General features: G+C 36.8%; 1 protein-coding gene across 6 annotated transcripts in view; it reads left to right on the top strand.

Annotated features, from left to right (window-relative positions):
• CIT (citron rho-interacting serine/threonine kinase) overlaps nt 1-17,428 on the top strand; it is a 149,546-nt gene that overhangs the window by 15,629 nt on the left and 116,489 nt on the right. For all 6 annotated transcript variants that reach the window (XM_051972904.1, XM_051972907.1, XM_051972908.1 and 3 more), the window contains exons 5-7: nt 93-194; nt 12,368-12,510; nt 13,313-13,406. In XM_051972904.1, the coding sequence (XP_051828864.1) occupies nt 93-194; nt 12,368-12,510; nt 13,313-13,406 (339 nt within the window). The remainder of the gene's footprint in view (nt 1-92; nt 195-12,367; nt 12,511-13,312; nt 13,407-17,428) is intronic.

The raw sequence follows: 17,428 nt of genomic DNA, 5'->3' as shown, positions 1-17,428 counted from the left end.
AACTTGGGGCATGTGTATGTGCTGGGAGGCACATTTTGAATTTTTTAAGTTCATTTTGAGAATGTTTGCTTAAAAGTGTTTTCCCCCCATAGGTTTTATTTTTTGAAGAAGAACGAAGCATATTATCTCGGAGTACAAGTCCTTGGATTCCTCAGTTACATTATGCATTTCAGGACAAAGAGAATCTTTATCTGGTAAGGATAGATTTTGTCTTTATCCACTCTTGGAGGTTGGTTCTGTGATACTCAGACTGAGCCACTATTTGTATGTGGCACTTTGCTGTGCAAACTGTGCATGTTGAGGCCTCAAGATTCAGTGTTAGAATGTTATCCCAGACTCTGCAGAACACTCAGGAGTCTTAGTTAATGGTACTTGCAAGTGTGGCTCCTGTCACTTGGAACAACAACAATATAGGTATGCTTAAGTTTGGTCTTCTCCTGGTCATTTTTTTTCTCTTATTACCACAAATGCAGCTCATTGTACATTTTCATTTGAGGGATTTTAAACCCCACATTTCTTTCTTTTAAAAAAAAATTAATAATAGCTTTTTTATTTTCAAAATACATGCAAATATAGTCTCTAGCATTCACCCTTGCAAAATCCTGTGCTCCAACTCCTTCTCCCTCTACCCTCCCCCCCAACATAGACCAAACATGTGTATTTTTTCCAAATACATTTCCACATTTATCATGCTGCACAAGAAAAATCAGATCAAAAAGGAAAAAAGGGAGAAAGAAAAAACAAACAAACAAACAATAAAAAAGATGAAAATACTATGTTGTGATCCACGTTCAGTCCCCACAGTTCTCTCTCTGGATGTAGATGGCCCTCTCCATCACAAGTCTATTGGAATTGGCCTGAATCATCTCATTGTTGAAAAGAGCCAATTCATTGCAGGTTGATTATCATGTAGTCTTGTTGTTGCTATGTACAATGTTTTCTTGTTTCTACTCACTTCACTTAGCATCAGTTAATGTAAATCTCTCCAGGTCTTTCTGAAATCATCCTGTTGATCTTTTCTTCCCTAGTGAAGATTTCACACATGAAATGATGATATCCCTGGCACATATAAATCTGTGACCCATGGTGGTTGCTTTAAACATTAATTTAAATGTGTGTCAATTTTTTTCTACGTGGGATTTTACAAAATTTAAAATATATGCTGACTTTGAGGATTTTTTTCATGTTTATGGAATTTTTTAGAGGTAGAATGTAACCAAATAATAAAATAGCTTTATTTTTTGGAATTTTAAAAATAGTAATTTTATAGGAAAATACAAATGTAGTAAACATTAAACCGTAAATTATATCTAGTTCTTTTCTTTTTTTTGATTAGATATATTTTTACATTATTATGATTGGTTTGCATATATATTATCTATTTTGTCCCTTTTCCCTTGACATTTCACGGAGTTAGTGGAATATTTTATAGGCCCTTTAGAACTTTCAGAAATTCTTGCAGTTGAGTTTTGAGTCGTGAGTTCAGTCCGTTTTTTGACTTGGCATTACTAAACCATTCTTGTAATAGCTCTTCTGTAGGTTAGCCCATTTAGAAGCAGCCTCATTTAGAGCCATGTCGCTTAGTTAAGACTTAAATAGCTTTTTTATGAAGAGTTGGCTGCTCAGGAGCTTTGCTTACCCTCCCTAGCAATGATCCTTTCTTTAGTAGACTATTACTGTTTGCTTGTTTCATCCTTGAGTTATTTAGTTTCTGGTTTAAACTCTGAAGGGTAGCTTAGAAATTGTGGCTGGTTCTTTAGACTGAAACTGGTTTCTGTGATAAAGAAATCCATGGGAGCTGAGGAGATTTACTCCTTCTTGAGGGAGAAGTGAAGACCCAGGACAGCTTTGATAGACATCTACCATTAGAGGGGCATTCTGTGGGGGATCCAGCCAAGGACACAAACCAAATGACTCTTCTGTAGATAGTCACTTCCATTTAGTTTCAGGGCTGGGCTCAGCACCTGATTCCCCGACCATAGTCCAATGGTTTTTTCCCATAGCATCATTCAGCTGTCCATGCCCCTCTGGATACCCTGTGATGTGGTATTGTTTCTGCTCCAAAGCTGTGGGTGTCTTACTGAGCACATGATGCATCAAAATCTTGGCTTTCCCAATCTTGTCTTCACAGCTGGCCATGATGTTTTTCCTCTGGTTATTGACATTTTAGGGCACTTGCCTCACAACTTAGTACATTTTCTAGATTTCTTGCACATTTTCTTTCTGTAGTTCATAGTATTCTGATGTTTAGATATATTGTGCAGCTCTATCAACAGTCAGAAGTTTCCCCTTGGGTAATCATATTTTTACTCATATTGATTTATACTACTGAAGATGTGTATGTATATGCACACCCATGCACAGGATGCTTGTCTGTACACACAATTACATATACATCCTTATGTGTATACAAACACACTGGAACACATGTATTAGATACATGCACGTACATTTATCTATACATGTATACACATACATTTATATGTATACATGTATACACAAAACACAGGGCACATGTATATACACATAGCACAAAAAACATGTGCAGAATGTGCATGCCCACCTACATGCCCTAGTGAATTAGTAGGCAGAACACTGCCTCAAAGCCAGAGCGCTCTGTGTCTGGTCCTGCCTCTGATACGTAGTAAGGCAAATCTTTTGCCCTCTCTCAGTGTGCTGGGCTGCTTTCTTGATCTCTGGTCCCACTGCTCTGTTGTGCCCAGCTCAGGAGCAGGCAGTCCCTATACACAGCCTGTAATGGACCCAGAGAAGGACCCCGGGTGGGACCTGACTTAGGAATGTGGGCATGAGTGGCCACCCAGGTGCTTGGGAAGTGATCGAGGGCTTCATCCAGCGTTTCCATAAAGCTGTACCTCACCTTTTGGATCAAAAGGTGCAAGCCAGCCAGGGCTTCCACTGTATCACTGAACATAAGGTGCCTGACGCACAGGACACCCACAGAAACAGCTGGACCAAGAATCCCCCTGACCAGAGGCGGAAGCCATTCCCTACAAGCTGACATTAATGAAGTACCAGAAGGTTGATCACATGAGTATGTGCCAGAGTCTGGGAGGCCTTCACTGAAACAGAGATCTGAGACTTATTACAAGCACCACAGTCTCTTCTCGATGCTGATGGATATTGTTCATCTTCTTCTTTTTAAAAAAAATACTTATAGCTTTTTATTTTTAAAAATACATCCAAAGATAGTTTTCAACATTTACCCTCTCAAAACCTTGTGTTCCAGATTTTTCTCCCTTCTTCTCTCCTTTCCCCTATCCTAGACAGCAAGTAATCCAATACAGATTAAATATGTGCTATATTGTATCTAGGATATACTGTAACCTATTTAACATGTAAAGGACTGCTTGCCATCTCGGGGAGAGGGTGGAGGGAGGGAGGGGAAAAATCGGAATAGAAGTGAGTGCAAGGGATAATGTTGTAAAAAATTACCCTGGCATGGGTTCTGTCAATAAAAAGTTATTTAAAAAAAGATTAAATATGTGCAATTCTTCTAAACGTATTTCCACATTTATTATGCTGCACAAGAAAAATCAAATCAAAAGGAAAAAATGAGGGGGAAAAAAAGCAAACAACAGTAGCAAAAATGATGATAATACTGTGCTGTGATCCCTATTCAGTCCTTTCTCTGAATAGAGATGGCTCTCTCTATCACAAGTTTATTGGAATTTCAATGGACATCATTCTTTTTTTTTTTTTTTAATATAGCTTTTTATTTACAAGATATATGCATGGATAATTTTTCAGCATTGACAGTTGCAAAACCTTTTGTTCCAACTTTACCCCTCTTTCTCCTCATCCTTCCCCCAGATCGCAGGTTGACCAATACATATTAAATATGTTAAAGTATAAGTCAAATACAATATATGTATACATGTCCATACAGTTATTTTGCTGTATAAAAAGAATCAGACTCTGAAATAGTGTACAATTAGCCTGTGAAGGAAATCAAAAATGCAGGTGGACAAAAATAGAGGGATTGGAAATTCTATGTAATGGTTCATGGTCATCTTAATGGGCACCATTCTTAACCTATCCTTCTGGTGGTTGTAGGATAGCATCGATTAATTCATTTACCAGTTTCAGTCATTTGTGCATCAACAATGCACAGTGGCCAGAAAATCACTTCTTTATTCTCACTCCAAGATCTGGAATGCCCAAAGCATCTTCAGTGTGTTTCATTCTCTGGTAGACAAATCCAGTATCAGCATGAAGCATGCAGCTAGTCTCTCAGGAGCAGTACTGGTACCACTGTCTACACTGCTCATGCATACGATGCTTGGTTTTGTGGTGCTATGTCATCTCTGTTTCTAGGTGGAGATTACTGCAGTGCTGTCTGGGTGCTTGAGTACATGGAACTCACCCAGGGAAGTGTGTATCCTAAGTGCCGAGTGCTAGGTTGCCACAGTTACTGTGGGGCAGTTGTCAGCAGCATGATGATGCACTGAAACCATGATGCCCTCTGGGTCTTTGCTAGCACCTTACTTTTTATCCAGAGTCCAGGGACATATTTCAGAACTCCATGTGCCAGTAGCAGTATGAGATACACACCCTGCTGACTCTTGCTCTCACCCTGTTCCCTATACACATTGATAAAAGCATCTATCTACAATTGAGTGAGAAGGCGGGGGACATGATGTTCTGCATGGAGAAGTAGAATCTGCAGGTGAATGAGGAGCTCTCAGTTATTCCTGCTCCAAGTGCCTGAGCCCGGTCAGGCTCAACTTTGTTCTCCAACAAAACTAAGCTGAATAAGCTGATAAAGTGCAGCTTGCATTGGGCCTAGTGCTACATACTCCAGAACTTTCTGAGGTACCATATCACCAGGCCTGGTACCACAATGCTGGCCACTTTCTGGGTCCTGATGGATCAGGAGCAGACCTCTAGCTGCTGGTCTGTAAGCACAAGATGGAGTTTGATGTGGACCAGGAGCATCTCTGCCCTGGATGTTGGAACTGGATTGAGTCCTTACAAAGGTGGAGCAGGAATGCTGAGTGTGCACAGGTTCATCAGTCACCTCTGTGAAGAAACTATGGATATAGATTGGGTGGGAAAATGGGGGTGGAAATGCCATGTGTGTTGTCCTGTCCTGAACTTTTTTCTTTTTTCCATCTTAAAAAAATTTTTTAATAGCATTTTATTTTTCCACATACATGTACAAGCTAGTTTTCAACATTCATTTTTGTGAAACTTTTGTGTTCTAAATTTTTCTCCCTTCCTTATTTCCTCCTTCCTAAGATAGCAAGCAGTCTGATATAGATTACATATGTACAATTCTTTTAAATGTATTTTCATATTTGGTTGTGTTATACAAGAAAAATCAGTTCTAAAGGGGAAAAAACTATGAGAAAGAAAAATTAAGAGAGGGAGCAAGATAAACTGAGACCCAAAACATAATCCCCAACCCCCTTGAAGAGAGAAAATAAAATCTTTGTTTTAAGTGGTTACTCTTTTTTTTTTTTTTAATAATAGCTTTTATTTTCAAAATACATGTAAAGATAGTTATCAGCATTCATCCTTGCAAAAACTTGTGTTCCAAATTTTTCTCCCTCCATCCTCCCCTTCTGTAGCTAGCAACTAATCTAATATATGTTAAATATGTGCAATTTTTCTATACATATTTCCACATTTACCATACTGTCCAAGAAAAATCAGATCAAAAAGGGAAAAAATGAGAAAAAAAAGCAAGCAAATAACAAAAAAAGTGAAATTACTGTGTTATGATCTATATTCAGTCCCTATAGTCCTCTTTCTGGATATAGATGGCTCTCTTTATCGCAAGTCTTTTGGAACTGGACTGAATTACCTCATTGTTGAAAAGAGTTGATCATCATATAATCTTGTTGCCATTGTGTACAATATTCTCTTGGTTCTATTCACTTCATTTAGCATCAGTGCATGTAAGTCTAAGAGGTTATTCTTAAAGGAGGAGGCAGCCTGGGAAATGTAGGTGATAGAAAAGCAAAAGATATGAATAAAAATGTGTTTAAAATGATGAAACCCTATTTGTTATTTTGATCTCTGTTGTAAGATTGTTAGAGGTTTAAGTATTTCTTTCTTTTTGGTTTTAGGTATTCTTAAAGTTTATTATCTTTGCCATTGTTTTTCTTTCATTGGAACAGTATTTGGAAGACAAGAAGACATCAGATGGAAGCTAGGCTTGTAGTATTGTTTTGTTATTGTTTTGTATTTGGTCTCTCTGGAGACATTAGTTTTTCCTTTTCAGTTTTCTCCTTGGTAAAATGAGATATTAATACTTTTTATTGACCTTAATTCAATTGTATTGTTGCTTCAAGGAACTCCTGGACTTCTCAGTGCCTTTGAAATAGTTGTTCTGGGTCTTGGCCTTTTGCCACATTCTATTACCGTAAGTGCATTTAGGTCTCACCTGTGAGGAGCTGTGCTGTAGAATCCTAGGAAGGAATCACAATCATGGCTTCCTGCCTGTGGGAAAGAAAGCTACGGCTTGTAAAAATTGAGAAAATATTTGGAATGAAGCCCTTTCAATCTCACAAACTGTAAGATGTGGATTTTTTGGTTTGGGCTTGGGCATTTTATCTGAAAAGCAGAATGGTGTCAAAATCAATCAACAAAAGTAGGAACTTCACACAATGAAGGCTTTTACGACTATTTATAGTTACAGTGTTCATTATCAAGGAAAAGATGACCAGATATCAGCAGAGTAAATTGCTGGCTAATTTATTGCCTATCATGCAAATGATGCTGTGATTTTGATGAGGTGCCTACTCCTGGTTTCTTGAAGGTCACTGACTAGTGGAATGTGAACTGTTTGGCAGGTTCTTTCAAGTCTAAAAGACTTTTGAATATGATTTGAATGATAGCTTATATGTCTTTTGTACCAATCCAGTTAAGCTTAGATGGCTTATAATCAGAAGATTTGACTTCTAGTTGAAGTTTTTTGGATGCTCCCTAACTTGTGAAATCGGTTTTGGATTTTGTGATCTAGAACCCCCTTCCCATTTTTTTCTGTGCCTTGTACTCGACACACCATCTGTCACCTGCATTCTCTAGTTGCCCGGAATGTTTTTTCTCCTCATTGGGAAATCTCAGCTATGGCAAAAGAAAATTATCATTATCTTCAAGGGATATGCTGGAAGTATGTGAAAGGATACTTAGCATTGCTTAATACAAGTGGGTTTTGTCATAAACACTATTTACATTTGATTAGTTCATCCTGGTACCAACATATTTAATTCTATCTTTTCAAAGATGCTTTTGATAAAGTTGCTGTCCATGTGCTTGGGTGTAGTTGGAAACATCAACTTAGGCTCTGCAGTCTTACTCACCCTGGACACATGCAAAATTTACCCTTTTATTAGTATCCACAGCTGCTGTTTGAAAGAACCAGTCAGAAGTATGCTCCAAAAAGAGCAAGTCCATTACAAGAAGCTAGCTGCATGACAGGCTGGTTTGTCAGCCTGCTGGGTTTCTCAGCGATCTCCAGTTATACCATATTGCTTAATACAGTATCTAATTGAAAATAGTTATCTCATTTGCCACCACCACATTATTCTGAACTAAGGAGAAACAGGGGCTAGTGTTTTTACAAGTGTAGCTACAGAGAGTTTAGAAACATTGATGATTAATCAGAATGTGAACTCAGCCTAGAGTTCTGCTGTTTTCTCTTTAGACAACCATTACTGGAGGAATGGGGGAAGGAAATATGCTTAAGAAAGAGTAGGTTGCTGTAAGGTTTTGGTAGAAAAAAGATTTTGTGTGGGAAAAGAAAACAAATGAAGAAAAGCTTGAGGCAGAAGACAGCCCCTAGGGATAATAGGAACAAAAGGGAATGGCAAGTAGCAGAGAAAATAACCAGGCTGGATCTATTGGGTTGAGTTCCATCCTCTTTGAAATTAGGGGGTTAGACTGAATGAGTCCCAAAATCCCTTTCAGCTCTAAGACTATGTGAGCTCTAAACCTCAAAGCTTTTTTCTGCCATTCCTGCTGGTGAATACCCTCTTAGGGATTACAGTACCCAGCTGTTGTCTTGTTTCTGTAGCTTCGCAGAATGTTATGGTATTATTTTTCAGATATCATGGATCGATTATATTTGATTTTACTTGTTAATGATTGTATCTCACCCAGAGGATCAAATAAGATGTTTTGTAGCACTGAGCACCATGTCTGGCACATCCTGACCTTAATGCTCAGTAAAGTTAATTGATGACCCTAATGAAATGACTGAAGAAGCCAGACATGAAGTCGATGAGGTCCTGAATGGTGTTTTGGACCGAGAAACTGAAACTAAAGAATTGATTTCTGAGACTAGCAGACAGAAGGCACTGACTGAGATCAGTTTAGGTTCATAGTCCCAGCCTCTGGGGAGGTTCCATTTTGAAATCCAAGTTATGCCAAACCTCTGAGACCCAGTCTCTGTAGAGTTCTCGCTTTGCCAGGCCCTGTCAGGAATCTCAGTCATGTCTCTGAGGTTAAATTTTCCCTATAAAATATACTTATGTGCTAGACCATGACTGCTGCCTTCCTTTGGGTCAGTCTACTATGGCATTCTTCCTCATGGGGTCTTTCTCTTTCCCCTTCACCCATGCCACGTGGTATCTCTCCTAATTTCACAATGTTTCCCAACTCCACTTCTCTTCATAGCTAGCTAACTCTTTTGGGGTGCTATGTATCTTTCAGGAACATATGCTCTCCCAACTCAGTTTCATATTTCCCATTCTCAGTGTCTATTGTATACCCTTATTTTGTGTGTAACTTCTCCCCTAAATAAGTCTCCTTTTGCCAAAGAGAATGGCTGTTGTGAATTCTTCACATGATCAAACCCCAACTTTTGGAGTCTCCCATCATCTGGTGTCTATATCATCTACATCATTTTGGTTCTTGAACCACATCATTTGATGCCAAACCCCACACCATAAACCATATCAGTGTCTGCAGTGATTCCTGGTTAAACAGCTATACAAGATTAGCAGGATCCATTATAGAACTTTGATCTGGAGTTTGCTGCTTTGGCAGTATTAGCTCCCTTGTAGGACATGTTGATTTTTTTGATTTGGTCATTTTTATCTTCATTTGGGGAATATCTCCAGAACTGATCAAAATAGTGTGAATTGTTGGACAATATCTAAATTTAGCTTTCTCTTCTGCACTTTTGCTAAAAACATTTCCCCTTCTCTTCACTCCCAAATCATTTAGACTGTACATGTGTCTCCATGGTGAACGTTGGTTTGATTCTTTGATCTTGTTGCTTTTTGCTTCTCTGCAGATTCTTCCTAGAAGTCCACAATCCATTAAGTGATAGGTTGTAGGGATATTCCAGGAGTGCAAGTGTTTAATATTTGCAGCTTATAGATAAAGAATTTCCTCCATATCTGAAAGTACATTTTGACACCCATTGCTAAATTAGCGATGCTATTCAAGTTTCTCTCCTAGCCAAGGTATGGGGAATAGTCTAAAAGGCATCATCTATGCTGGAGTGATCAGCAATGCTAATGCGCCTTTAGGAAATCAGAGGGCTCAAATAACTTTTTTAGTAGTCCAAAGTAGAGTTTGCTAAATGTAACTACTGGAATCTTCAGCTAGAATGAATTTTTGCCTAGATGATTTAAGTGAAAATCACTAGACATTTGCACATTTGCTCCATGGGTGAGACTTGTTTTAATGGTAACAGCTGTTTTGCTGTCTGCAACTTGTTTTCTGTAGGAATATACTCTTCTTTAAGCTCTGAAACTAGCTGTAGGAAGTTAGTAACATTATCAGATCCATATCTTAGAAAAATCATAGTCCATTGTTTTTTCCCCCTCAACTACAGTTTATTTTTTCAAATAAATTTAAAGATAGTTTTCAACATTAGTTTTTCTAAGATTTTGTGTTCCAAATTTTTTCCCCCTCTCTTTATATCTCCTCCCCAAAACAGCAGCCAATATGATATAGGTTATATGTGTACAATTCTTTTAAACATATTTCCATATTTGTCATGTTGTGCAAGAAAAATCTGACCAAACCATGAGAAGAAAAAGCAAACAAATAAATAAAAAAGTGAAAGTATTTTGCTTCAACCTACATTCAGTCTCTGTAGTTCTTTCTCTGAATGCAGATGGCATTTTTTATTCCAAGTCTATTGGAATTGTTTTGGTTCAATATATTGCCAAAAGAACTAAATCTACCATAGTCGATCATCACATAATCTTGCTGTTACTGTGTACAATGTTCTAGTTCTGCTCACTTCACTTAGCATCGATTCATATCAGTGTTTCTAAGTTTTTTGAAATCAGCCTGCTCATCATTTCTTTTTTTTCCCCAATAGTATTTTATTTTTCCAAATACATACAAAGATAGTTTTCAACATTTATCTTTGCAAAATCTTGTGTTCCAAATTTTTCTCCCTCTCTTCTCCTTCCCCAAGACAGCAAGTAATCTGATATATGTTAAACATGGGCATTTCTTCTGAACATATTTCCATATTCATCATGCTTCAAATTATCCCTTCAAATCATTCCCATCAAATCAAAAGGGAAAACCATAAGAAAGAAAAAAAATCAAGCAAACCAAAACAACAAATGAAAATACTATGTTTTGATTCATATTCAGTCTTCATAGTTCTTTCTCTGGATGCTGATGGCACTTTCCATCCACATCTGTTGAAAGTGCTTTGAATCACTGCATTGTTGAAAAGAGACAAGTTTATCACAGTTTGATCATCACATAATCTTGTTAATGTGTATAATGTTCTTTTGGTTCTGTCACTTTACTCGGCAACAATTCATCTAAGTCTTTCCAGGCTTTTCTGAAAGAAGCCTGCTTATCATTTCTTATAGAAGAATAATATTCTTTTCATTCATATACCATAGTTTATTCAGCCATTCCCCAACTAAGAGGCATCCACTCAGTTTCCAATTCCTTTTCCCTACAAAAAGGACTGCTACAAACATTTTTACACATATGGGTTCTTTCCCATTTTTAATAGTCTCTTTGGAATACAGACCCAATAGTGACAATGTGGATCAAAGGGTATACACAGTTTGATAGTTCTTGGCATAGTTCCAAAATGCTCTCCAGAATGGTTGGATCATTTCACAAGTCTAGCAACAAGTACGTTGCTTTCTTATAACTTTCGGAAGATGTGTTTTTCTTTGAAGGAAATTTTTTTTAGTATTAATATTTAGTACAACTTCAGGATAAGATATAGAGTATAACTTTTTATGATCAGTTTTTAAATTCATAAAGGAAACTGTTCTAGTAGCTACATATGGTTGACTGTCCCAGCATTCCAGAATCATTTCCTTCTTAGAGAGTCTCTGAATTATCATATCTTTTAATACAAGCAGAATGGAAAACACAATTATGATATGTCATCGTGTATAAATGGCTTTTATTTTTAGAGAACTGAGTTTTTAAAATATGAGTTCCTTATTTGTGTTTCCTTTTTTCTCATTCTTTTTTGGATATTAGAACATTTGAATATTAGCATATATATTTAAAACAAATTCACCAACATATTCTTCACCTAAACTGAGTCTGATAAGTAAGTTAGATTTATTTTGGCAGATAGTACTAAAGGACGAGGTGAGGTCTCTTGTGAAGGAAAGAAATTCATATGTTAACCCCTATAACATTATTTTTCTATTAATAGTATTTTAAATTGGATACAGTAATAAGCTCTTGATAGAATATAAACACCTTGAGGGGAAGGGTTTTTTTTTTTTTTTTTTTTTGTCTTTGGATTATAAATATTGGTGTTTCAGTACCATCTACAATTGAGGTGCTTTTAAGGCATAGGATCATCATAAATCTAGAGCTGAAAAGGGACCTTATAGGTTATTAACATTGAACTGAATTCTCATTGTTCCATAATTGATATTGACAGGTATCAAGGAAAATTCTGTCTTAATTTAAGTTAGCAAATGTTTATAAAGGTCTTTATTGTGCCTTTTGCCTTTTTTTTTTTTAAATATCCCCAGACCTTAGCCCAGTATTTGGCATACAGTAGGCATTTAATAAATGCTTATTAGTCAAAGTGCTATCCAAATGTGAAATTATTAATAAGAACAAAATAACTCAGATTTCCTCCTCTTCCTCATTATTATTTCTAATCTAGGCAGCTGACAGCTTTTTCCTTGTCTTCGGGAACTTTTAAATACCTTTGTATAATTTTATTTTAAACAAATCATATTAATAATTTTTTGAGTATATCACATACTCAATGTAATATGAAGAGATGTTTTTCTAAAGAGATGTGATCTTTAAAAGGCCACACATCTTCATAGCTTCATGAAAGAATTATATCATGTCAGAGTTTTCATTTAAGGACTTAATTTAGGATTTCTAGTTATCATATGTGATTAAACAGTTTTGTCTTCTCTAACAGGTTATGGAATATCTGCCTGGAGGGGATCTGCTATCACTCTTGAATCGCTATGAGGATCAATTAGATGAAAATATGATGGAGTTTTATCTTGCTGAACTGGTTTTGGCCATTCATAGTGTTCATCAGATGGGATATGTCCATCGGTCAGTGAGTATTCTTTAGTAGCTCAGTAAAAATTTGTTCTATAAGAAATCAGTATAGTAAATTATTAGCGCCTCAAATGAATATATACTCCAATTCTGAAGCAATCTTACAGGTAGCTGGATAAAAGTAAACTTTGTAAAGTGATGGGTTACCTTGACAAGAGAAACCACATGCAAGGTCACCTTTATTTAGAACAGAGAGCTTGACAACCTCGATAAAAGCTCTTTGGGTTATAGAAGAGAAAAATGAAATTTCTTTTTCTAAAGAAAGAAGTGCTGGTAACTTTTGGCATTAAATAGAAGAGAAAAGCTCTAGAATATCATAGAGTTTGTTTAATATTGTGCTAATAAGTGATTAAAGATATCTAGTGGAATAAAATCATAGCCTTTCTGATGATACCCAGTTTTCCCCATCTATTTGTTTATATTATTTTATACATATCCACGTAGGGCAGTATAATGGAGGAGACTAAGCACTAAGCAATGGATTGTGAGTTAAAGTCAAATTTTATGTAGCTTTTTTTCTGGGTGTTCTTAGGAAAGTCATTTATTGACTAGACCTTAGTTGCTTTATTAAATAAAGAAGTAGGTTTTTTCTGACTACAATTTTATCATATTTCCTAAACAATTTCCTTTTGTTTTAATCTAGTTCAAAAATGTGTGCTCATATTTTACTAATGATTTATTGCACTCTCTCTCTCTAAAAACATACTTAGGTGTTAGACAGAATTGGCAGCTCAGTGTAGGAATTCCTCATTAGTGCTGAGAGTAGCAGTAGTTTTTGAGTTTGACTTTCTTACAGAGACATCAAACCGGAGAACATTCTCATTGACCGAACAGGACATATTAAGCTGGTGGACTTTGGAGCAGCTGCCAAAATGACTACAAGTAATACGGTAATGAACTTAGAAAAACTTGGGGGGAAAATTTTCCTTTCTGTTTTGGGAGGTGGCTTTGCTTATACTTTCTCTGTGTGGTTTTCTTTATATGCAGTAACACAAAGGATATCGACTGAAGGTACCTAAAGTGTTAGGATGTATAGGTTCACAGTAGTGATCTTGTTTGGTTTTTCCACTTTGATGGAGCCACTCCTTCCATCAGTACACATTAACACCTTCATTCCTTGTTATCCCCTGTGATTTCATCCAAGGGCTCTCATGTAATGCAAATTCCATTTGACCTTTTTTTATCTCAGGCATTTGGGAGTAGGTGATTTGCCCAAGGTCACTCAGCTAGTAAGTGTCTGAGTTCAGATTTGAACTCAGATCCTCCTGACTCTAGGGCCAGTGCTCTATCCCTATTTGGCATTTTAACATCTCACAGCTACGGGTATAATATTCAGACTCTCTTTTAGTCCTCACTTTTTGCTATATTACTGGCCTATTTTCTTCTATTATATATTTATTTTCTTGATGATCTCTCTTGTGCCATTTCTTGTTTGCAAGGCATTGGTCGTGTGTCTCACTTATGTTGATAAATATGCTTCTAGTGGCTTTTGGGGCATATGCAATTTGGAGTCTTTGAAGACTATGATATTTTATGATTCTATCCATTGGAATTATCAGAAGAATATTGATGATAGATGCATGTCTTTTTTGTGTTCAGTGAGCATTTTAGGATTAGGGAAGACACTGCTCATTTTATCAGATGTAATTAATAGATAGAGCTTGTCATATGTGTATACACACACACACACACACACACACACACACAAAGAGTTATACTAATTCAGTGACTTGGCTATTCAGTTATGGGGAGCATATGTTCTTCATTTGTTATTTCTTCTGTGTGGATCACTAGGTTGATACCTTTTGATTAATTTTGTATCTCACGAGAAATCCCTGTAATATGCCAGGGCTTGGTATGATCAAAATAGAACATTTGGAGGTTCTCACCATCTATTGATAATCTTTTTTTCATTTGTAATCTGTGTACCTACCAGTGGCCAGCATTTTGGTTGGCTTCTTTCATGCTTTTTTGATGTTGATAATCAGAGGATAATTAGAATTTTCTCCGTAGTTTAGTTTATAAGGAGTCTTTTTATAATTTTACAATATTATGGACTTCTTGTTTCATTGAATGTAATGGAATGTTACTATTCTGTAACTATTTTGTAAATGTAATTCTGAGGACCATGGGAAGAATTTTATGAACTGATGCCAAGTGAAGTCAGCAAAACTAGGAAAATGTTATATGTAATGATGGCAACAGTGTAATTGGAAAGAAAAGCAACGACAAAAACAAAATAGTCCAAACTGTAGGCTATGAAATTATAACTACCAAGCTTGATCTCAAGAAAAGATATGAAAGAACTTTCTGCTTCTTTGTAGAGATGGGGGACTGGGTATGGACCACTGACTATGATGTTGGACTTGATTGATGTGTTGGTTAGTTTTGTTGAGCTTTTTTTTCCTTTTCCTTTTTTATTCTTATAAGAGTTAATTTTCTGGAAGGGAGAAAGGAAGGAAACAAAAGATAATGCAGTGTGACATGAATGAAAAGTTTTAAGAAAAATAGTTTCTGCATAATTAATCATTTTATTAATTATTGCTACTGGATAATTAAGAAAAAGATAATTTGACTGTTTTTCCTAAGCCAAAGATTTATCATGGCTGTTTATTTATTTATTTTTATATGCTCTTCGAAAAGTGGATCTTCTTGATGGATAGTAATCAACTCTGATAGGTTAATAACTAATAAGAGAGTGAATATTATAATGAGAGTTAAACATTCTAATGAGTGACTTGGGAATGTAACTGATTGCTGGGAGAGGACCACCTAATGTAGATAAACACACCATGGACTGTAATTCACTTTAGATTAAATACTTTGTAAAGTTTTCCAGTTTGTTGGAGTAACAATTTTATCTAAGTAAGATGATCTAGGTGGGGTAAAATTTTGGGCAGGATAAAGAATCTTCTTGAAAAACTGGACTTTGAATTAGGAAAAAGGAAAAATCCCTGGATCTCCCCAATAATTGTTTAATAATCATTTCTCTCAGTAGATAATATGAAAGCAAAAGATGAATAAAATTTTATTTTTGAAATTTAAAATAAACTTAATATGATGACAGATTAAAAAACATGGAAGGAGATAGCAGAAGATTGCAAGCAATAGGGGGAGGTGGGATGATGGAACTTCCATAGTTCTGCAGGGTCATTGGAGGATGATCATTCTAGGCAGGGAAAGCCTCTGGGCTGGGTGAGATCACAGATGGGATCTAGTCTAGTCCATAGGTGAGCAGACACGTGTTTAACATCTCAATTAGCAGGAAAAAGCTTCTGCTAAAGCCATGCAGCCAATCCTTTTCCTGAGACATCAAAGCCAGCTCTTAACACAGGTCAGTTAAACTGAGACCTGTTGAAAACCTTAGCTTAAAAATGCCTAAGGTCTCCTAGCATCCAGGGCCATCTCCAGTTGTCCTGATCTGTACCTGATCTTTAGACCTAGACAGCTCTGGAGGGGAAAGTGAGATAGGTGACCTTGCCTAACCCTCTCTCACTTAAAATTCAATTCACTTGCATGTCATGGCTTCACCTCCCTGATGCTCCTAGAGAATGAAGGACCAATAACAACACCTTGTGCAGTGCTTGCCCTGCAAAAATTTTGATCCATGTCAGAAATTGTATAGTCCTTCTCTCCCTCCCTCCTTCCTTTTCTTTCTCCCTCCCTTTCTTTTCTTCCTCCCTTCCTTCTTTCCTCCCTCCCTCCTTCCCTCCGTTCCTTCCTTTCTTCTTTCCTCCCTACCTTTCTCTCTCCTTCTGTCCTTCTTTCCCTCCCTGCTCAAGGTACCTGTGAACTTAGTTTGGGGTATCTTGTCAGGTTTTTTGTAGGACTTCTCTCTGATGTCATTCTTTATAGTAGATGTGTTGGCACATAAACTGCAGTGATGTTCCTGATGATCTGTTTCTTTATGCTCATTGTGAACACTATGAAAATGGTGTGATCAAGAATCCAATGAAATGACGTTTCTTATTTCTTTGGGCATTGGCTAAAATATCTTTTGCCCATTCCTATCTTTGCTTCTCCAAGGAGAATCTACAAGCTGTCTTTTTATTTAGCAATGACTTCGTCATGCCTTCTGGTTTCATCTATAGCCGGAGTGTTGATAAGAATGTGGTTCAGTTGCTTCAGTACAGCTTCTGCTTGCTGATTACTGGACAAAGAAAATATAGTGTGATATCATCTATGAATAGGAGCAGTGGAGGACCCAACAATCCATAGTAAACACTCTTCAAATTGGGCTCTGCTGGATTTCTTTCATGTCTCTGGGTTATGGAAGAATGGTCTGCCTTCTGAGGAAGTTAAGAGGGGTAGAATTTGCCATTGAATCCAGATCGACCTGTCTCCTAGTTGAGCAGACTCAGCATCTTGAAAGAAACATTAACTCATATCTCCTTTGCTTTTTGTGCTTTCTGGGAATAGGCCAGTAGTCCAAACTAGATACCATAATCAGGTTGGAGGCTGCTTGGGTAAAGACACTTCCTAAATGACTATTTGCCTTTAGGACCAGATTTTTAAATAGTATAGTATGATACTTTTTCTTGTCTTTAAATCAGTTTGTACATAATAACAATATGTGCGAAGACTTACTTGTTGATCTCTGAACATCTTTTAGTAGGGCACAAAACCTGCTAATCAAAGGATTAAAATGCAAACTGCCTGATTGAAGTATCATTGAATGACATGCATGTGCGGTCAGTCAGTGAATTGTATCAGTCATGTCAGACCCCTTTCTTGGTTTGATAAAGGGTGGGGCTTAGAGCCAGAAGATATTAAATGCTGTAGAGAGAAGTTAAAGAAAGGAATCTGAGGAGATACTTCTCTGACTGTACAGTTTTGACTTTAGCAAATGTTATCTTTGTGTGTGTTGGTCTTTATTGTTGTTTGTGATTGATAATGTGAGCAACTGAGTGGG

Source organism: Antechinus flavipes, chromosome 1 (genome assembly GCF_016432865.1).
Source record: "Antechinus flavipes isolate AdamAnt ecotype Samford, QLD, Australia chromosome 1, AdamAnt_v2, whole genome shotgun sequence".
In the NCBI taxonomy this organism is placed as follows: Eukaryota; Metazoa; Chordata; class Mammalia; order Dasyuromorphia; family Dasyuridae; genus Antechinus; species Antechinus flavipes.
Note: the sequence above shows the minus strand (reverse complement) of the source record. Positions and strands in the feature narration are given on the sequence as shown.